General features: G+C 32.5%; 1 protein-coding gene and 1 non-coding gene across 3 annotated transcripts in view; one reads left to right on the top strand and one right to left on the bottom strand.

Annotated features, from left to right (window-relative positions):
- The window catches only part of LOC116768113 (furin-like protease 2), a 121,554-nt gene that overhangs the window by 29,553 nt on the left and 68,326 nt on the right, over nt 1–23,675 (bottom strand). For both annotated transcript variants that reach the window (XM_032658751.2, XM_032658752.2), the window contains exon 2: nt 10,529–10,807. In XM_032658751.2, the coding sequence (XP_032514642.2) occupies nt 10,529–10,690 (162 nt within the window). In that variant the 5' untranslated portion in view covers nt 10,691–10,807. The remainder of the gene's footprint in view (nt 1–10,528; nt 10,808–23,675) is intronic.
- On the top strand, nt 2,313–2,394 carry Trnas-gcu (transfer RNA serine (anticodon GCU)). The gene has a single exon. It is a non-coding gene; the product is annotated as a tRNA-Ser (tRNA).

Here is a 23,675-nt window from a genome sequence, read left to right as displayed (position 1 = left end):
AGCAGTTGCCAACACAAGGCCCGCATTTAGGTTGCAGCTTGCAGGTTATAGGTGTTTGACATGTGCTACTAATGTTGCTATCGGAACAGTGTTGGCTTATTACACATCAAACTGCTTGATTAGAAACTTGGCCATTTGCTTACATTAAACTGTATTATGCTATTTGCATTTGAACACAATTTACTAGTAAGAATGTAATAAGACAAGTAATACATTTTAAGATATCTTTTCCGCTAACCTTTTTGATAAGAGCAATAAATAACGAAGCAATACAATATCGCTCCAAACATTTACAAAACCGCACCAAAGTCGAAAATTCTGGAAGTTATCGCGTCAACATAAGCCGTACCCTCGGAAGGCTTAACAGCCCACATATCTGGAGCCCTCGTCCGAATGTGGCCGCCAACTTACATCAGACATTGTAATAGCGGCGGGCTATAAAAACTTTTCATAGAAAAACTTCAGTCAGGATACTCGAATAATACTATCGAGACGAAGGTTTGATGGCCACTCTAATTCAAAGTTTAACAGAAGTAACTTAACATTGTAAAGTTACATCACAGTTTTATTGCTCCTTAAAATACTAGAACTTCAGCTAAAATATAATGCACTTCTAGCGTGGGGTTAATGTCGTAATTGTATGTTCATATCGTAAAGGATTTATAACACTAACCGCAACTCAACTAACTATTCCATTATAACAAAATAACTATGATATTGTGTACAGGAACGCGTATCGGCGTTCCCATTCATATAAACATTATAATATAGTTGAGACCATTATATGAGCATTAACGACCATCGATCACATAATTTGCATGGCTAAAGAGGCTCAAATTCGGCGGTTGACTTGGCTCACGTGGTACCCATTGAAGCGGTTAGCAATCAGTGATAGGGCCCGTATAGGCTGGGCAGATTATCTTAATGGCGGTGATGTTGTACATGATTATGTATTCCAGGGGCGCGATCGTGCTAAATGAGAAGCCAATCAGCTCGACAAGGGTTGTCGCTCAGCTGACTGATGACCGAATTAGTGGAATCTATTAACTTACTCTGACGCGACCGGAGTTATATAGCTACAGTACATTACCGTTGTTAAATAAAACTTTCCCTATCAATTTACCATAGGAGTACTAGTACAAGATACAACATATATGTGATTTTAAAGGAAATAAACTTTTATTCTTAAGTTATAACCAACACCCCTTACATATATTCACACAAACCGTCGACAACGGATTGTAAAAGCGAAGAACGAAACAATGGAATGACGAAATGAGAAAAACGAACACACACAGATGTTTTAATCAATCACATTTAATTGTTAACAACAATTCGTTGTAAACTCTGAACAATTTCATGAAAAAATATTTATTTAAACTACACATATAAAGCAGAGTTCATACTAATAAATCTAATAATTACAAGAATTTTAAAATGCCTATAACTAAATTAGGTTTCTCGTATATTCTTGGATAGTTTTCAGCGATGCCATTCCGCCGGGAGGAACTCGTTTTTATTACTTAGGCTTCAATTTAACTAGGCTAGGGAATGAAAGTTTTCTCTTAACCCACACATCTCAAACGTGTTATTTCCCAGCTAATGGGATACATTACAACACACTCTATTATAGGTCTAACTTGAATATTGAGGTAGAAACTCAATGAGTTTCTAGTCTATGCTTACTGTTAATTATTTATGATTAACCTTCTTTGTAAGCACAAAAAAAATATAGAGAAATTGCTGTAAACCTACCATCCGACAGTCGAATAACAATTAAGGAGCTCTCGTTAGGCGACATTAAAAAGTACAAGTCAGACAACAATAATATAATAAGCGAATGTAGTTAGTGTCGAGATGGGTCCATCTCTCCCGATCCCAACAATACTTGGCATTATTATTCGGAGGTCATCAAGGGAATGAATATTCCTCTCCTAATGGAGCTTACATTAAAACTTACAGAATGTGCCGCTGCTCGTGAATAATTACAGAATTTCTTTGGAATACAAATGAACCGGCAGCAGAACGCAAAACATTTCGAACCTATAATATTTTTTTAATGTCATATCCATCAGATTCAGCATGCGGTACAATTCATATTTACATCGAACCACATATAAATGTTTACGTAAAATCATCGTTACAAAACTATAAATGTTCTTTTGTGCTCAATTTATTTGCTAGGAGTAAATAAGCGAGAATCACAAAAATAACCACAAAAAACTGGTTTAGTGATGGCTAGTACAACTGTTTTTATGCAAAAAAAAAATGAAAGTTCAGCACGATGCCTCATTTCGCCACCTTGATCAAGTGACGAGGTGGCCGAGAGGTTAAGGCGTTGGACTGCTAATCCAATGTGCTCTGCACGCGTGGGTTCGAATCCCATCCTCGTCGATATAGTTTTAGAATTTTTTAAATTTTCTTAATAAATTTCGAAATTTTCAGCTTTTAAATTTACGATACAAAGATTGTACCGTACTCAATAATAATCAGCAATTGAATTAATGAGGCAGTTTATTCAAAACGAGATTTATTAAATTAACATCAAAAGAGTTGTAAATAACAGACGAACATAATAACTCGTGGAAAAATTCAAGTCAACATCGAGACTTAAATACTTTAAATTTTGTTGACGTTGTCGTTTCCATTTGAAATTCAAGTGAATATAAATGTTAATTCTATTGTGAATTTATCATCCAGTGTGATTATTAATTGTGTGAGGTCAAAAGTCTGCCGTTACTTTTGAAAATTTATGTATATCTTAAACATGCTATCATTTTTAAGGCTATAAGCAGAAAAAAATAACGATGCTTCCATAAGCCTCCTAATACGTTATCCCGGGCAGAAATTTCTATTCTTTTTTGAGTCTTTCTCGTCCAATTTCACACAAAGGAGGCCAATAAACATTTTGCCTGTCAAATTCAGGACTAGGATTGCTATTCGCTCCCTTTTTTACGAATTATCAAGACTCGAAATTGAGGTCGCTTTAGATTTTTATACTTTATTCTCCGTTATTTTCTTTCTATTGTGTGCTAACAATAAACTTGACTTCATCGTAAGTAATTATTATTTCTGTGTTATAATTAATAAAATAAAATGATTATGGAATCTTTTAATCATTACTTTAAACGTCTCGTTGGCGAATGATATGAACTTTTTTTGCGTTCGTATAGATACCTACCAAGGAAAGGTTGATATAGTTTATATGAAATCACATACTAAAAATGATTATCATTGAAATATCTTAGAAAGTATAATACAAACGCTCAAACAACAGTCGACTCTAGGAAATAGCTTTGTTTCCTCCCATCCGGCTGGTAACTGAGTGGATATCGCATTAAATCAAACAAAGCATTACAGACTATTTTCACTTGCAATAGTTTCTATTTTTACAAAAAAAATTCTTCCTATATTATTACTTTTAATTTAATACGATATTAGTATCTTCATGTAAATCTAAAATAAAGGAAAAGAACACATTAAATCTTATTATTAGTTCCGATCAATACGAGATGAAACCTTAAAGACTCAACCAAATTAAATTGAGAAACATATTTTTACGTCCAAGTTCGCGTAACGACTACCATTGGTTTCGTCTTTTTAAGGCGAAACTTTTCGTTCTTAGTTAAATCGAGACCTCGGATATTCAAAACTCTTTTTTGGTGTCTCAATATACAATTCTAGACAACTGCTCTTTATATGTATTTAAACTATTTTTTTTATAAATAACTTCACAGAGAAGAACTGAATAAAATTAGAGATTTCATAATAGCAAGGTATAAAGTATTCTCATGGAAATCATGAATTCAACCGATATTCGGATTAAGATACGCCCTCTAACATCTTTAGGATCTTTTACAAAATTGTCGACTCGGATTATTAGAACAATTTGAGAAACATAAAATATTAAGCTTCTTTGCGTTACTGAGGCTTGATTAAATTCGTGGAAAAAAATAATATGATCCGTTTAGTGATTGAGACATTTAGAACTAAAGGTTATTATAGATAACATTAGACAATGCATACAACTATGGATATTTAAAGACAGTACGCGTCAATTGAAATCATATGTCGTTCGTATTTTTCCAGTACAGTATCGCTATATCGATTTACATCTATTCAGACTTTCTCATCCAGTTGTATCGTATCACTTGAGCAATATAAACCCAACGAAACAAAACGCAATTCAATATTGCTGACATTTAAAACGGAACTAACGTGTAACAGATTGTAATGAAAATGAAAAAACAATGATAACTTTGTAACAGTGGAAATCGTTCGATAAAATTTACCAAATGCGAGCGCTGTGTCCTTATATAAAACGCTAGGATTCAAAATTAAATTGTATAACATTTTATTTATTTACTTCAATTTTTTTCTAATTTTATCTAACAACTGTTCTAGTAAACACTATACCAGTTTTTTCAATACTTATCTTATGTTCTATGGTACTCTTTACGACCACACATTTCAGTTTAAAGCCGGTTCCTGTTAAATTTTGTGTGGCAGCAAAATCGAAATGCAACGTTTTTTGTACGTTTCATTTTGCTCTGCTGAATTATTCAACACACATACAGACTATATATTGATACTTTTGTTAGAAATAAATTTGTATGTTCAGTGGGACGGTTGACAATTTTGGTATTTCAGTTTACGGTACAACTGTTTAAACAAAAACGTAAAAAGGCCGAATATACATGAAGTGAGTCCCGAAATTCCGATAGTACTATTGAAACGGTTCATATAAACATTACTTTTTAAAGCCGAACCATAAATAAAACAATAAACTAAATATAAATCGGATACGATCTATTCAATATAAACATAGCGATAAAATGTTATCACGCTATCCAGTGTAATTAAAACTATCAGATAGTTGTCATACAAAGACCAATTAATACTTAAACATAGTGTCTGAATATCTGTCACTCACGCGACCCGTGCTGACCGAAGCGGTATTTTTCCAATTAAATATACATTTTTTTAAAGGATATTCATTGTTTTATATTATAAACGCGAATATTTATATGATGTACAAATGATTCATAATTTCAAAATACAACAATTATGGTAACTTTAATCGTTCTAAAATTAATAAAACAACTTGTGTATATATATATGTGTGTATGTAATGTACGAGGCCTTAAATATGAATAGATATTCATGAGGACAATCGAAAATGTACCCGTTTAAAGGCAGCACGCAATCAATATTAAATATTATAATAGCAAACTTTTTAAGGTCTATCGGATGCCTGTTTTTATTTGAATCTGATGTCGAACATCTGTCCGGGCACACGATGCTATGTAAGGTTGTGAATAAATAACTCATCACCATGGTTACCTTGCGAATACACCGAATTAAACACACTCCACTGTATCGAATACATACAACGTACACATGTATGTACATACATATGTATGTACGTACATCCTCCTACAATACAAATACATTTTTTTTTCTCTCATATTTCATAACAGCGTTCCAAAGAATAGCATTGAGGGGCGAAAATACGTTTGGCGAGTGATTTATTAAATCTGATCAATAATATAAATATTTAACATTTGCTTTATGAAAATTATACATTTCATATTGTTAACTTATTTTATATGTGTAAGGAAAAATAACAATATATACAATGCGCCTTAAAAAAAATTACGTTCATTTCTATAAATGCCTTCAAAGAATACCATTCAAACGAACCAATTGAATACAATGTTTATTGCTCTAGCTATTTTAGTCTTAATATTTGGTTAAAATGAGACCTATAAATATTTCCGTTCGTGGCTTTATTTGAGCTTGATTTAATATTAAAACCAAGCTCATGTTATAATACTGAATTCGAATATCAATGATGCCCGAGAGCGAAACGTGGAATTTCTATTTAGATAAGTAGAGTTAACTCGTTTAGCCTTAGGCTAGTTCCACAATTAAAAAAAACGGAACATTCACGGTTTAATTTTCCTTATCATTTTAAAATAATATATTACTGGATTGATTTCTATATCAAAACAAAGTGAAGATTGAGCAGATCATACATATATTGTTTATTTTTCGATACTCAATTTAATTAAGAGATTCTACGAAGTTTGCCATCACTTTCTGAGAAGCAAATATATATAAACGATAAAGTCTTTCATAAAAATAATAGGAACAACCCTCAAGTATCCTATGTATGTACAACAAGACCTGGACTCGTATAAAGACATTTCCTTAATGAGATCGGATCTCTAACAATGATCCTAATATCCAATCACAATTGGATCACCGAAGCTCAAATACATTTACACGTAGTCAAGAGTTAGTCCTGATGGATTTCAATGATTGGATTAATATTAAATTAATTCAGAACCGTCTGCTTCGAACAGTAACAACTAACGCACGCTGTCATCTCATATTCAGGTATGTGACACTAATCTTAAAAGGTAAACCTAGCCTACCTACCTATTTTATATGTATATATATGTAGTAAACATATACTGCGACTATCAGATCTTGCTGTAATTGTTATATATAGCTCATTTAAAGTTGATTTCGAATACAAAAGAAAGTCTTATAAATTTTATTTATTTTTTTTTTAATATCCGATACGTTTATGGAACATTCCATTATACAATCCGTCGTGAGGTGATAAAGAATTAAACTATTTCTGTTTTGACTGTACCGAAAAAGTATCATATATCATACGATATAATATTTATAATCTTAAGAGTTACTTAATGAGATATATTAAGCAAAGTCAATTAGGTATATCTTCCATAAGGCAGTCGGAGTACATTTCGCTAATCCGATTAATTATACGGCCTGGACATTATAATCAACCTTCGATGAGGCTTTGTTTGAACGTAATGAGATTTTATACTCGGACCGTTTTTATTTGATTAAACACTTTCAGAACAATGTGATAAATTACCAAGAACTAAGCCAAGCTTAGGACTGACCCTTTGGAGCAAATTAATGAGACAGAACAGAGAACGAACATACGTGGGACATGTTTAATAATGAAAAAGGTTTTTGAGAGATGTTATAAAAATATACGCTAGTTGCTAAATTACAAAAGTTGCAAAAAATACACCTAACATATTTATAAATATAACAGACACGATGGAAGTTTCACACGAAAGGCACGAAATACCTTACCCACAAAGTTTTTAATTAAAAATTGTTCTTTGTTTTGTAAACTTTAACGACGGCGAGATGAAAGCGTACAAGATACTATATGTACAGAAAAACCTAACTTTTTCCATACTAAATTCATACGTGGAATTGCAACCAGTAATGGCGACACACTGATAATTGTATCTACCGAGACAACATCGACAATAAATACAAATTTCGCATTAAACACGCAGAAGCTACTAAATCTATTTGATTCACACACACTACTATTTGCGAGTTACATTCTTCAAATTGAGAGACTACTCAGCAAATAAATGGAATAATTTTTTAATGGATTTAAATCGAATAAAAAAGATATGTATTTAGTTTTAGTAATGAAGTCATTAAAACAGTCATTCGATAAAGATCATAACAAGTAACAATGTTTCAGTTCGGGTTAACAATAATTAATAATAATGTATAACGTGTCACACGCGAGCTTCAAATAAATATATTAATGAACCGACCATCTTTCGTATTTCCCTGGAATTTCTATTCACAGTAACGACAGGAAGGGTCCAGCTTCCTTCCGTCCCAGCCTTTATTGCGACTTCATTAGTTACAATGAAAAACATTTTTAACGTGATATACCAAGATATACGCGCTTGATAAATGGCTCGAAAGGGAGGAATCCCCTCAGAGCTGGCATATTCGCTGCTTATTACGAACACAAAGAATCCGAAGACTCTATTCGTACAACGCTGACACACGCCTCCATTAGGTAATTCCCGATACGGGACATTTTTCATAGCGATTTGAGTACACCTGTCACAGTTTGCCTTTCAGTGGAATTCTATATTTATACCTCTCAAAGGATGCGCGGATGCTGTATTATTGCCACTCTTGTTTACATACTATAGTAATGTTATTGTTAAAATTTATATTTAGAAATACTGTTAATATGTAGGGATTGTTGGTGTTGGAAGTAATTGAAAAATTGATTATTAAAATAATTCTATTTAGAACATCTTTTAAAGAAGATAAAAGTAAAGCGAAATCTACTTAGTTAACGCCAATTTTAACTCGCTCACAAAATGCGCTCAACACTTCGCTGGATTCACGAATAACAGAGAAAATCTGAGATAAACAAGTTAACAGTTTGAACATTAGCCAAGCTTTGTTAATATTGCTATCCCCCGCTAAGACGTAAGACTTTTACTATAAAATAATTCGTTATTCACTTACGACAATCAACAAATTATTGAGTTTTGTTCTATTTTAACTGCTATGAATACATCAATTGCATTATTTAAATTTCATTTTTTAATAAATGAAGCTGGAAAACGAAATCTATAAATGTTTCAATACATCATACAATCACTATTATTATAAGGTTGCACTTTCTAAATTCACAGCAGTTAACCCTAGATCGTTCAACAGGCAGTATGTTAGTCCGGGGTACAATGTGGCCATTCAGAGCAGAATGGCCGATACAAGGTCGAGTGGCCTTTGAGACCCCGAACGTGAGGCGAAACACTAACCCGACGGTTAGCGGTTTTCTTTTATAAACATTTATTAGCCATACGGACGCTAGGGAATGTTTTTCTTGTATTTCAGATACTTTTTATCGCCTTGAATGCTAACCTACAACGTTCTCACAGTTACGGTATTGTGTTCAACATATATAGATTGTTCAACATATTACACACAATGTGATTTCTTTTGTATAAAATGTATAAATGACACGTGCTTAATAACTTTATTTTCCATTATTATAGTGTCATTATTATATCCAACCTTAACACGAGACATGAAGATATACGATAATCCAAAATTAATCAGAAAACGTTAAATATCTGGGAACTGTGAACAAATAGACTGTCTGAATTTAAGAAAACGTCCCTCCAACAGGGCATGTAACAGTTTTTTATCATAATACACTCTAAAAACATTTTACATGTAGAGAAAATTTTGAGAAAACACGCAGCACTCAACCTAACTCACACATTTTTCTAACACAAACAAACCCATCACAACACAATAAGTGGTTTCCTTTTAGGGTTATCTCTCATATCTAATGTAATATATCGTTTGAAAAAACGCTGGGAAGAAAATTTTATACTATATACTGACATATTTATAAATAACCTTTTTTTTAATAATATCTTTATTCTTATGTGTTTACATTTTAAACGTTAATGATGAGGTATTGTCATATATCGAAGTATTGTTTGCCTTCGAACAACACTTTGTTGGCTCCACTAAAGTATTAATAGAAACAAAGTTACACTATGAACTATGGAGTGTGAAGTAACATAGTACAAAGTGAACTCAATAGTAGGTTAACCATGTCATAACAAAAATAATTTCAAGCCAAGTAAAAAAAAATCTCAATACACTTTAATCATTTTCTTTAATTTGTACCTATATCAAATGATGTTAAAAAAAGTCTACGTACAATGTAGATACAACCAATAAGACGTACTTTCATGTCATTATTTGTTTCACGGACAATGTTAAATCTTAGTGAATTCTTAAACACCAGAAAAAAGGATATAAAATTTAATGCAAACAAAGGCTTTTATAGAAATAATCCTGATAGAATCATCAAAACGTAATCACCTCATATTCACAGGTATATTTCCTGGAGCAGCACGTCAAACAAACTCGGGTGACTCGCAAGTGTTTGGACACTCTCAGAGACTGGTACAGTGTTTGAACAGAACCCGCTTAGTTTGTGAAATGCTAAATTTATTCGCAATTCAGCAAACTTAGTTATTCTTCACGGGAGAACGTTATGAATAGGATACAAAAATACAGCAATGAATAATGATAAAGCTGGTTAGGAAATAACTGCGTATATGTTTAATGTTAAACTTTACTTAAAATAGTATTGAGAAAATACAAGTATTATAAAAATTTTACTTAAAAATGCTACAAACTCCCTCAAGATTTCTGAGATCTCAGAATCAAAACCGACTTCCAATTTAATCTTTAACAACATTGCAACTATTAATTGAATATTTTTCTCTTAAAAATGTGTCTTTAAGACATATTTTAAAAAAATATACTGAGTAAAAACCCAAATTAATACTTTTTATTAACGCGTCAAACGTTGCTGATACAAAACCAAGTTAATTTACATTTAATGAGGAACACACGCTACACATTCTACAATAAACAAAGTAACAAAGTTTACGCTTAGACCTGCAGTCATTAATCACCAAGGAAAACTTAATTGGACGGCAGTCGACAGGATGAACGTCCAAGCCAAGAAATAAACTCAAGCTCACAGCTAATTCTCATTAAGACATTTTTAGAACGTCTTGAGGTTTCGGAATTTAGTATCTGCCTTGTTACAAGTCATAGTACATTTTTTCCGTCACACATTGTTAGCATAAAACGAAATAAAATATGATTATTTTCTAACCTGGCCATGGTTGATGAAACCATGTCTTGTCGCGATGTCATCCGCGTGTTTTTCGCCAGCTGGTACATGGATAGCGAAGTGATTGTGATATAGTGCTTTCGGTAAGCATGAGCACATTTGAAGCGCGGCTAGCAGCGCCAGCGCACGCCATGACAGCACCATGACAGACACTTGGATGGACTATAAGAACATTAGCACCACAGCTGTACGACTCCTCCTTGTTTCAGCGTCATATATCAAACTGATACAGAAATCCGTCTTGAAATTGCTTTGAAGTGCCTGGAACAAAAAATACCAATTAATACATATTTAAACAACGATAACACGATTCCTCTTAGAAAAGCTTTCAATGAAATGCTACCCCCACATAGTTCATGGGTAATATTAATTATATTTTAAATTTTCCTATCTTACATCTTATGTAGGTTAGCTTACAGCTCAATAAGCGTAAACATTAAAATGGGAAATGAGGCGTAACACAAGCCAGATAGAAAGAAATAAGCGGGTGAACAAATGCGAACAATTTAAAAAAAATCTGGAGGAAATCCCGAGCTAATCCAGATAAGCCACGCGGGTGAAGTACAAAAAGCCTGACCGTGAATATATCAAAAATATTTGTGAAATTTTACTTAGGAATTTATCTAACGTTGGGGACGGGCACGTTGGGCATGTTCCTTTCATGTTGCTTCTTTAGAAAGATAATCGTTTGGACCGATGAATATTAGAAGATATCAAGATAATCAAAGACCCTTCAAGATGAATCGAATGTTATCGCTTCCAGTCATACCACATCGATGAGGATCACTTCCTCAGTCCTTATTAGTACAAAAAATATATCCTTGGTATTAAGTTCAGTTATTATTTTCAATCGATAAATATATTTACTTTACATCAAAATTAATACAAGTATCAATCAATATAAATAGCTACTTATAATATATTCTAAATCCGAAGGAAATTAACGGAATTTTTATTTAAATTCAAAACGTGTTCCTCTGAGATACACAAAGATCATTTCGATTTTCATTAATGCAGGATCGAGAGGGATTACATCTTGATAACAGTTGCTACATCTTTTGGAACGGATTAAGGAAAATTATTGCCAAAAAATGAAGCTCCTGATCCCTGACATTTATATCGTAATGAAATTTAAATCTTTTAAAAATTAAACACACCACGGCGAAGGTAATACCTTTGATAGACATACGGTGTGTCGTAAGTTGAGATATTATAAATGTTTATATCATTTAAACGGCCTCACCGGTATTAAGCAAGTCTAATTTTCACGAAACACCTTGCTGATAGTTCTGTATTTAGCACAAACATTTAAATCGTAATGGCCATTATCACTCATTAGACTAATTCTGCAATAATTAAACAATAAGTAAACGTTGAATATTTTAAAAAATCGTAGCATTTAAAAAAAAGCGCAGTAGTGAAAAATAAATCAACCCTATCTTAAAATATTTTATATTCATATTTATTACTAATTACTAGTTTCTTTTGGTTAATATTATTATAGCAAAATAATACAATCACTTTTTGCTGCCATCAGTGTTAAAAAAGGGGATATCATAGTATATATTTTACAAGAATATATGTATATAACTACAACAACTAGAAATGATAAACAACAAAATCACGCATATTCCAAGATACGAGCGAGGGCGGAGAGAAAAATAATCTCCTGCAACAAAGTATTATTTTTTACAATATCCAATTATGGCACAGGCTTATTTTAAACATGAATTCAACTCATCGACGCTGGCCGGGTAGCATTTAAAAGGTACACGTGCCCAAATTAATTCCAAGTGATCGAAGGGATAATTCCATTAGGGGCGAGCGATTGAGGAGACGAAATATTTACGACTTAATAACCGACCGCCGCATATTTATATCCGACAGATTTTTTAAAATCCCCTCGCATACTGAAATTTCAATTAGAATTTTGTTGTTTTTTCCTCTTTCGCGATTTAAAAAATTTTATTTCCGAATTTTTATTGTAATAATGGGAGCGATAGGCGAAATAAATATTAATAGCAAGATGTTATAATAAAAATTTTAAATTTTAACTATAGCTGACACCTACTTTATTTCTATTTAATTTAATTTTTTTGCAAAACAACATGCTTACGAATGCTTTACGAAAATAATGGTATTCAAATAGTTTTCATGATTTTTCTAAAGTTAAGCTGATTTTGAATTTAAAAATACATTAAACCAAAACAAACCACCAATGCTCATAACTAAAACAACTTTCAATATAAACTTAATACGTTATAGGACACGGTTTAACATATTAAGTCTCATACGGTCTCACTTTAAATTTAAACATAGTTCACGGGAGAAGTTCCATACTATTGCGGAACGGAGGATTACATGAAACAACTGAGGCAATTTGTTTTGTAATCTAAAAACAGGATTCAGAATTCAACCATAAAATACGGTTTGTCTAAATGGTCTTCTTACAACTAACACGAGCGCAAAGCCAAGCACGCTTAGCTTGTAATTGTTGCATAATGCAAAGCGAATGGGAATAAGTTCAGTTTTTGGCGCCCAAAGTTTAAAATTTTTGACATGATAAACTTCAACTATCTTTCAGATGATATTGAAGGAATCAAACGATTAGATTATTAATACGATTCATGACAGAAAACTGAGAAATATAATTTTAAATTAATCTATTAACCACGACAAATCAGTAACAAACAAACATAGTTTTTTTTTTTTTCATAAATTACTTTAATTTTTCATTAAAATTTAGAAACATGAAGCGAGAGAAGGGATGAGGTGATTATCATAATTAATTCAGGAAAACCCGAAGACGGGTCGTTTAATAGAAAGACAGGAGACAGAAGGCTTATTTAAGCAGCACTTGGGCATTATTAACTTGACAAGTAAAGTGGCGTTTACATAAAATCTCTAGGACTTCATTTTTAATTTTAAAGACGAAATGTCGATGGGGATATTGACGCTAAGGATTTATTTATATCTCATACAATGTACAGTGATTATAGTTCTAATAATAATTGGTTTCATAGTACTAAGAGAATATTAATAAAAATGGAAGAAGATATCCCGGATGTCGCAGTTGGAACTCTGGAACTCTGCTGGCGTTATAACATTATATTTATTTGTATTGGTATTATATTTATTTATCAGGATCAGTATCAGTATCAGGACTATAAAATATAAATAAGTATTGTCAATACTATGAACACCACATCAAAAAAGGTATCATAGAGGACTTAATTTCCCGAAATCCCAGCGTCCAACGAAACACTAAATTACATTCTAATTTCTCTCCAGTCTATCAATCGAATACATCCTAGGGTATAAATCAATGGGATTAGGAACGCAGCGTCTTGGTATCGATGGAACAGAGAACCGATGGTGACGGTTGAAGCAATCCCGCACATACATAGTTCTGGTGGACCAATCATATATAACCAATAGACACTTAAAATTTATACTTCATAATATACATTAATATTATTGCAAGAACAAATATTATTTTATTTACATATGGAGAACATTAAAGCTAACAATATTTTGAAATTTATGTTGATGATTATTTTTCCTGCACACTGTGAATAAATGAAATAGAAGCATATGAAAAACAATATTAACTATGCACATATTAAATTTACAAACTAAACAACGAAGACCAAATAGAATTCAAGCCGGCAAAATACAGGTATTTGCATAAAAAAATGTAGCTCTACGTAAAAACTCACACATCTGAAAAATAAACCAGGATTGGCCAATCATTTTATTTTTAAACTCTTTAAGATATCCGAATCATACGATCCAACATTTTACGTCATTATTATTATTTTGAAGGCACTCGGTTTTTTTTTTGTATGTTATACTGCAAGTTTACGCCCCGTAGTAAACAGTCGAGTCTATCGATATAACTTTGTCATCCCTCGATGTCGATAAATTCTTTAGCGTCCAAATCTCACCACCGAACACCTCAATAATTACCGAGTCATTGGCAGCACTCGAGCATCACGCCATGAATAAAACATACCCTGTGGCACTACGCAACGGCTAACATAACTTGATCCCAGAAATGATGTTCGTCAGTCGCTAACACAGGTCATTGTCACTGAATGAGAAGCCAAACCGCTATAGGTATAGAAGACAAACACGACCTAGGTAAACTTACAGTCAAGTATAAACAACACATGCCATAAATAGGATTAATATAGGAAAGCCTGTATAAGTGGACCCTTGAATTAAGCAGTCACTATACATGGAACCAACAAAAGACATGAGTTGATTAGACTAAAATAATTTTGTTAAATTGAGTTGTTACTAAAAATATATAACACAAGATTCCCGCACTTCAAAGTGGATAACGGTTTCATTAATATTCAATGAAAAAAATCATAGCAACCCGAGAGACAAGGAGGTATTGATGAGAAGAAAAGACACCGGTTATTTAAACAAGATACAAATATATTTTAAAGTTAATATAGAACGCCAACGAAGAGGGAACAATTGAAAATAAAATAAAATGAAAATACATAAGTATGTGTTTACTTGAGGAGAACTCTAAGGCGACAACATTGGCACGACCTCGCACTAACAGAAATATAATGCATTTTCAATGAGTGTCGAACTTTCAAAGAGAGCGTGCATTATGACGAAGAAAAAGAAACAAACAATATCACACTTTAACTATTACATTATAAAAATGCTTCAAACTTTCCATTATTTTAAAAGATTGATATTTTCAAAACCAATAAATACATATAAAAAAAAAAACACAAAGTTACAAAACGAAATTCTGAAAACGGATAATTCCTTTTACTCTGATTCGTACCATGTCGTAAAACAAACTCAAATATCTCTTCTAAAGTTGTATCAATGTGTTATAAAGTGAAATTCACAGGTAAAAGGAAATTTTCGCTCCGTGAAACCTTCAGAACAACAAATAAGTGAAAAACATCACGTAATTTGGAACCATTGAAAAGTTGAAAACGTGGACGAGACATTTAACGTTAAACATGTCTTTACACATTCAAACTTTAGAAAATGTTTTTATACACAACGAACGGCTATTACATTTTGAACAGAAACAAGTAACGAGATAGTGCTTGAAGCACATTTTCCTCTTACAATTTATTTAGTACGAGTTTTTACTTATTATTAATCAAACTAACATAATTACATAATACATTTTTTAAGATTTGAAAAATTCCAAAGAGATTTTTAATTGTTTTATATGTATATGCAAAAGAATATTCAATTGATATTGAGTATATTATTTTAGTCACAGACGTCACGTATATATATTTTTTAACGAGAAATTCAAATAAAACAAAATGAAAAGATCGGTGAAAGCAAATACTGAACGCTATTTAAATTTCAAAATCAAATCAGAGCAAACGAAGGCAGACATTTGTTCGGTAACATTATCTTAATATTTCCGTTTATACAATGGCTTCGTATCTCGGATGAACATTAAGAAAAAAAGGTATTATTAGGAAAGCTTATTATGCGGTGGCACGAGGCAGGGCGTGCGGGCGGCGGCGCGCGTTGTGGACCCGACGCCGCCGTCCGAAGACAAACTTCGTGTTTACAGCACGATAAATTGCAATTCTGATTTATCAACTACTTCACGCTCTCATTATACCGACAAAGAGAAATTGACCGACACAAAGATGAACTTAATATTTGCATTGTAGCATTAATGTAAGAATATTATAATAACAATGAAAGAAATGCTTTACCAAACAGATAAATGATATTGAATCGTGGTAAAAGCACTCTAAGGGTGTGCGCGGCTATAGTAGTTCTTTTATTAAGCTTCTCCCTTTTTAGATTAGCCACGTAGCGCACTAAACTAGTTTTTATATGGGTACTATAAAATCGCAACCCGAATACAGAATAATGGACATTCATATTAGCAAAGTCAGACGTTTCCTAGCAATAAAAATAGCCTTTTATTCTCGATCAAACTGGAACTGGAGTTTTTGAGATTTACATTTCTAACTTGACGAGTTCTTTTATGTCACCCCACGTTGACAGGATTGTGCCTGACATCCTACATTGTGACGCGCTTCTTTCGAGAATTCTCTATAACCTTACAGAATACATTGCATTATAGTGTTTAACTGTAACGGAATAGAAACTCCATTTGCATACAGCCAAAGGTATTCTGTCACTACATAATCCTATATTGCAGCATTTGCTCAGCGCAAATAAGAACTATGTCTCTCCATTGCCAGTTACCTGCACTTTTCTGTTCTCAGACATAATAGAAGTGAATTTACTTAAACACAAAAAAATAAGATAATTTGTTTTGTGTCGTTAAATATTATACTTTATTACTTTAAACTACATTTATTACCGTATAGTATGTATTTACCACAGTCCATAATAAAAAAAATTATATCATATAAAAATATGGTATCCGCTCGAAGAAGATTACACCACAGCTTCTCAGATGAAAAGTTTCGGAATGAGATCTAAGACATTCGCGAGTATTGATTTAAATGTAACTAATATTTTTCGGATTACTACGCGTATTTTATTATGTTAAAATGTCAGTCATTCACATTCGTCTGCCCGTGATCACGATTGCTGCAAAGTAACCGAACCTTCGGGAGTATGTAGTTTTAATAAAAAAAAGCACGCGTACTATATCCGAAAAGTATTAGTTTCATTTAAATGAATAAAACTCGCGAAAGTCTTAAATCTCAGTATGTAGTTTAAAAAAAAAAATACGCGTAGTAATCCGAAAAATTTTAATTTCATTGAAAAGTTTCGATTACTGAGGCCTTACAAAAATACTTAGGTTTCAATCCCATATCGATATAAAAAGGTCGCTCTTATGAAGAAAGAAATTAAAGAGAAATACATTACATTAGCCTAAACGTGTTGGAAATTTAAATCAATATGGGTTACCATTTAAATATTTCAGAGCGTTATAACACGTGAATAGTGAAATATCTAAATTCCTAAATGAATTCAACCTTTGATCGTGTGGGCAGAACCACTTTGTACGGTAAGAGCCATTGTCGCAACATACCTCCGACGCTGTACTTACGATATCATCACTACCTAGGAGGCTTCGGTGATTGAATCAAGTGCATTGTTTTGTTTCTTGATATTCTGACAAGTTATGTGACAAAAATATTAAACTTCACTTCATTAATATATTAATGAAGTTCTAGTTTCCAATCGTATTAAGGGCATCAATAACTCTGGATCAAAATAACCATTTGGTTAACCCAAGCACTTTAACCAACTAAGTTATTGAATTACAACAGCATTATAGGGAAAATTCTACCGCATCGCGTGTTACCAGGAACGTAGCAAAATGAGTTAGAAATTGTTCCACCGTTTAAATCTAAAAACTATAGCCCGTGATAAACACCGTTTGATTACGACTTGGCACGCAGTTTCGGTGCTAACTTATCGACCTATTATAAAACGATTAGAAGAGAATCGCATAAATTCTACCGTCTGATGTAGGCTTCCTCTCTCGACCCGAAAAGACTCGTACGGGACAAAGAAAAAGAAACCATAACTGGTCACATTTGATGCGAAATTCGTATAACATTCACAGGCTGCCATTGTTGTACATTAACTATAACGAATTAAAGTAACAAATTATCTGTGGTAGCAAAAATATATTAAAAATCATTACTACAAACACGATTTTTTAAAAGCGATATAAATTAATATATAATACAATTAAGACGAGATATTTTTAAGTTTAACAAATTAAAATAATATTAGTTTTTATATCCTATTATTTTTTAACGGTAACCAATTCGAACAGACCTCTTTATAAACCTAGCGATTATTGAATTTAAAATTTCACACAGTGAAAAAGGTATATTAGTCAGATGTAATTGAAACGAACCGAGGAACGTTGAAAGAGACGTAGCTCACATAAATTGCAACTATAGCGGGAATTGCGAGCACAAGGAAATACAATAATATGTACTAGCTACGGTATCGTTAATACATGTATTCATAGTTGAAACAATTCAGTAGCAACTTCATGGAGTATTAAAAATAATGTGCGCTGTATGAAGGAAATGCACTCCGCGCGCGTGTTGCTGCTATTAGACTGGGGTTACAACTATCGGGAACGAAATTTACTCTCAAGAGTATTAGGTTGAGAGTTCACCCTTGTGTAATAAAACCAGCGAGATATTTCAAAAGGAATTATATATTTGGGACGAAATTATGATAATCAATTTTTAAACATGAGAGACTTTTTCAAAAATACTTAATAATATAATAACATTAGATGTCAATTTAAATTATTTGATTGCCACAAATAGATTGTTTAATATTCGAAATTATTATTTCGATATTTATAAATTTTAAGGGAAATGATAAACTTCGTTTAATCCTCGCTTCGTGTAAAAACTCGTTGAACATTTAACAATAAATTATTATTTTTTTACTTTATGCATTTTTTCCGATGGCTTAGCCCAACTCTTCAATTACGAAAAAATATTTTCTCACTATCGTCATGATTATTCCTACGTGCAAGTTTGAAAAATATAAAAAAAATATAATCTCGACATTTATAACATTGACATATTTTAACATATAAAAATTCACAAACAGTTGATACGGAATCTGCGCCGCATTACAGGCACAGCAATTAACCATACAAGCAACACTTGAACATTGAACAGCCTGCTTGATATTAACGCTGGAGGAGCATGAAACGCTTTATGAATCGAATATTATAATTTTATATACATAGCTAATAAAACCTTGCGGATGGTGCTGTACATTCACGATTGACATATATTCGAAGTTTCATCTTTTACAATAACAGTGGCAGTTACGATATCCGCCTGCCATTTGTTCTCGTTGAAGCTGCGAGCTGCATTCAAGACGCCCAATCCAATAACATTGATATACCACACTATATATCAAATAAATACAAGGAGTAGTTTTTAACGGTGGTTTTTTGTACGTAAAAAGAAAGGTATTTTTTACTATAAAGTCAAAATAATACAAAGTTTTTTATATTAATTTTAATGTAGCATGTAAAAAAGCTTAACATATAAATAGGTCTTGATTGATACTATGAAACGAGACTATAAATAGACTCGCAAACTGTTTATTTTGGGTATTATATTTTTTTATTGTTTTTAAAATAACAAAATATTAGCTCGTATTTTATGTTCATAAGTGGGTCTTAACATAACTTCCAAAAAATATCCGGTTTGTCGCCTGAACTCTTTTGTATGAATTAATTTTGAAATCATGATGTTTAAACAACCCTTGTTTAAACTGAAAAACTGCACTTGGCTCTTTGACACAGAAGATATATATTTGAAAAACGTAATATAGTATAAAACGTTACACAAGGCGACGGGAATCCGGATCAGAAGTCCGGGTGAAAGCCCCCACAGCGCTTTAAACATCATTAAAATTCAAAACACAACCGCCACCCGGATATATTAACTACCCTCTACTCTACTTAGATTCATACCAAATGGATTTTGATTATATTATGTTGTTTGGTTCCAGCAAACTACACATGGAAGAGAGATCTTTTTATTACATAAAGAAGATTCCATCGATCCAACCAACTTTGGGTTGATTTCGATTGCCTCTACTCTCAAGATGAAGAGCCTATCGTAGCTACATGGGCTTTTAAAACTTGTGCCTGAAATTTAAAAAAATGGCACTGAAGAAAAATTTTTTCGCCTATACAGTTTAAAGTAGCTCCAATATGCCAAAACGTTTTTGATAAGTTGGAGAACGTATTATTGTTGTTGAAGTTGTCATATGAAATACTTCCCCTAATTAGAAATTTCAGAAACTTTTGAGCAAACAAAATATAAAAAAATTACTTTGAAAAATCAAGAGCCCTATAAACTGGCTGGTTCAACCCTAAAATAAGCTAAAAAATCTTTCTCCTTTTTTTATAATATATGCGGAATATGGATAACCTTCGTCCAAAGATTATCTCAAACGGCGATAAAGGGTTCTTCAAACTTTAAGGGTACAGAGAGACATTAACATATTCGTAACTCCTTTTATGTTGCAGATGTGTCATCTTACAATCAGTGAGACCACCTGCTTGTTAGACTCTTCTCCTTTCTCATTACATAATAATATACCTACCAAAAACTCAACAAGTAACAAAAATTATTTATATTTTCAAGTTTATCTCCGGTACTATAATCAAAGAGATGGCGTTAGATGATAAATAACAGGACCAACTGACATTCATTCACATCTCGTCTGTCCGTGATCACGGTTGCTGAAAAGTAACCGATACGTCGGGAGTATGTAGTTTTAACAAAAAATAAAACACGCGTAGTATATCCCAAAAATATAGGTTTCATTTTAAAGAATAAAACTCGCGAAAGTCGTAGGTATTATAATGTTTGATACCTTTGCAGTTATCGTTTTCACGGCAATCAGCGCAAAATAATAAAGCCTCTGCTTAAAAATACACAAATATTTAGAAGTTACTATTTATGCCTACGTAGTACAGTTTCAAATAATTCTGTATTACTTTTGAAAATTTACTTTATTTCTTTAAATTTTATAGCGTTTTTATGTCCATTCTTATTAATCATAAATTTCTCTGTTCTTAGTTGTCAGCTGTTAATCACTTGGCAATTAATGGGTCGCAAATAAAATATATGATAAAAGTATTGAATGCATCTATATAGAAAAAAAAAATTATCTACCTGTCCATGCAACCCAAGCTTAAACTCGAATAATGGGGCGGCCAAATACATTACCGCACGCCTCTTACAGGTTCATCTCCCTGCACAATTTCAAGACGAACCGTAGCAAAGTCCGTTTGACAAACGCTTCACTTCCTACAAATGCTATGTAGTATAACAACACCACACATATAAGAACATGATTTCTTGTATTAAATTATCAAATTACTTTATCATAAAGACGATATATGAGTATATATGTACATGTCGTTTTGAAGCCACCTTCGGGCCTATCTACGAAATAATAAATAAATCATACAAAATATCTGCAAGAAATAAGGAGAACCGAAAATATCGGGTTCCGACACTCTCTTTGACTCAGATTAGGCTTCGTTTAAACCTTTTAAAATACAGCGCCATAAAAAAATTAGGGCTGCCAAGTAAGATTGATGACGCATCCCTGACAGATCTTACGTCACATGGGAGCTGAACATAACGCGTGACGTCACCCCAAGGAAATGAGAAAGTTATCGGCATCTAAATTCCAACTCAAGGGGATGAAGGTTTCCCAAATAGATATAAAATCTCGGTATAATTCAATTTCAACTAGAACGGGGGGGCGTCGAGTAAAAAAATTTATGAGTCCCCCATAGGATTATGTTGATCTATTGTGATTTGTGGCTGTTGTGGGGAAGCAACAGAGTTTAAGAAACTGTTAACCTATATATCGGTATATAAAATGTTTTATATGTCTTATATTGTATAGGTATATGTTACTGTTATACAGGTTGCAATATTCATCGAGAAATTAATTCTTTTTAAATTTTTTAAGTTATACACAACATTCACAAATCATACACGTACCAATCAGGAACATACATGACTTACTTTCTATATGTAAAACAAGCAGTTCTGTGAAAGAACATGTTTAGAAATCATCTCGTAATTGATTTTCACACAACTGGTTAACCAGAGCTACTGAATGCATTGGCGAATAAAACGAACGTGTGCCGCTCACGTCATAGTCAACGGACGTCATTTCCACTCTCCGACGTTTCTGACGTAACGTCTCAGTGCGGCCAACGTTTACCAGACGTTTAACACCGGAATATTATATGTATATTTATATATATATATAATTCAGGTCGAGTCGAGAATCATGTTATTAGTGCTAAAAATATTTATAGAATAATAATTCAGGCCCGTTTTACGTGACTGGTGATGAGTTCATTTAATAAACTGCTATAAAGCCCCGTCCGGAGGCTTTATAGGAAATATAAAAGTGACTAATCAACAGACATTGCTGTGTAAAAGATTAAAGCGCTGTAACGATGCGCATTAAATTGATGTAAAATGAATTTCGTGAGCGTTCCGACTTCAGCTATAGTTGATTTTAAAAACAGATGGCACATAAAGATTTATGGAGGCGTAAAGAGAACACATAAAAAGGAAGAGATTGAGGATCACTCAAGTTAGCGCGATTCAGCGTTTACAGCGTGTACTAGTGAAGATACTAGAGTTGACCGTTTATATCGAGTAGTTTGGGAATATTGAGACCAGTTGTGTATAGAAAACTTAATTCATTCAAAAGTTAATGCAATACATTTACAAGTAAAAAATTCCTAAAAATATAGTTAACACGTAGATATTTCAAATAATATATGCCATAAATATCTATTTAGATCTCAATGAGCATAAATAAAAAAAAAAACATACAAAACAACAACCGGAATCGAAGAGATATATTGTAAATTTCCACTAGTCACTAACAAACAAATCCCTTTTCGTTCAAGTATAAATAAACAAAACGCGATCGGTAACAACACTCACAGCGATAAACAGAAAGAATTTATTACAACACAAGCTCGATAAAGAATAGCAGAGAATGACATTAGAAGAGGAGTGGTCAGGTTGACAAACATACACATAACAAGGCTATTGTTACGATACCAACGTGCCTGATATAAATAACATATTGTTTGGGTTATTCATCGTGGAATTAGTACAAAATCTCCTGAAAACATTTACAAAATTGTAACAATATTACAATATACCTTACTGATTTATCAAACAGCCGAAAAAAAAACAATATTGAACGTAGTACTCTCATCTCAGACAATAGAGCTGCTGAAACATAAACAAAATAATGTTGTAACGAACAATTGCATGAATTAAAATTTAACTATGAATGATAATTTCAAAACCGTCGTTAGTCCGATCGATGTTAATAATAGCATTAACAATACACGCGTCACGACTAATGCATCTGACTAACAATCGCATTAAAATTAATCGGATTACACGATCTAAACCATATATCAATAGCGTGTATTAACTTCAGAATCATTAACAGACAAGTTATATTACTCTTCTGCTTTATTTTCTTCATGTTTTAGTTTTTTTTTTCATCGTCATACTTAGATCATATCTGTGGCGTTGTTACAATAAAGCGAGAATATTTACCAACGAAACTG

Source organism: Danaus plexippus, chromosome 19 (assembly GCF_018135715.1).
Source record: "Danaus plexippus chromosome 19, MEX_DaPlex, whole genome shotgun sequence".
NCBI lineage: Eukaryota > Metazoa > Arthropoda > Insecta > Lepidoptera > Nymphalidae > Danaus > Danaus plexippus.
The sequence above is the reverse complement of the archived record's forward strand: the minus strand, read 5'-3'. Positions and strand labels throughout refer to the sequence as shown.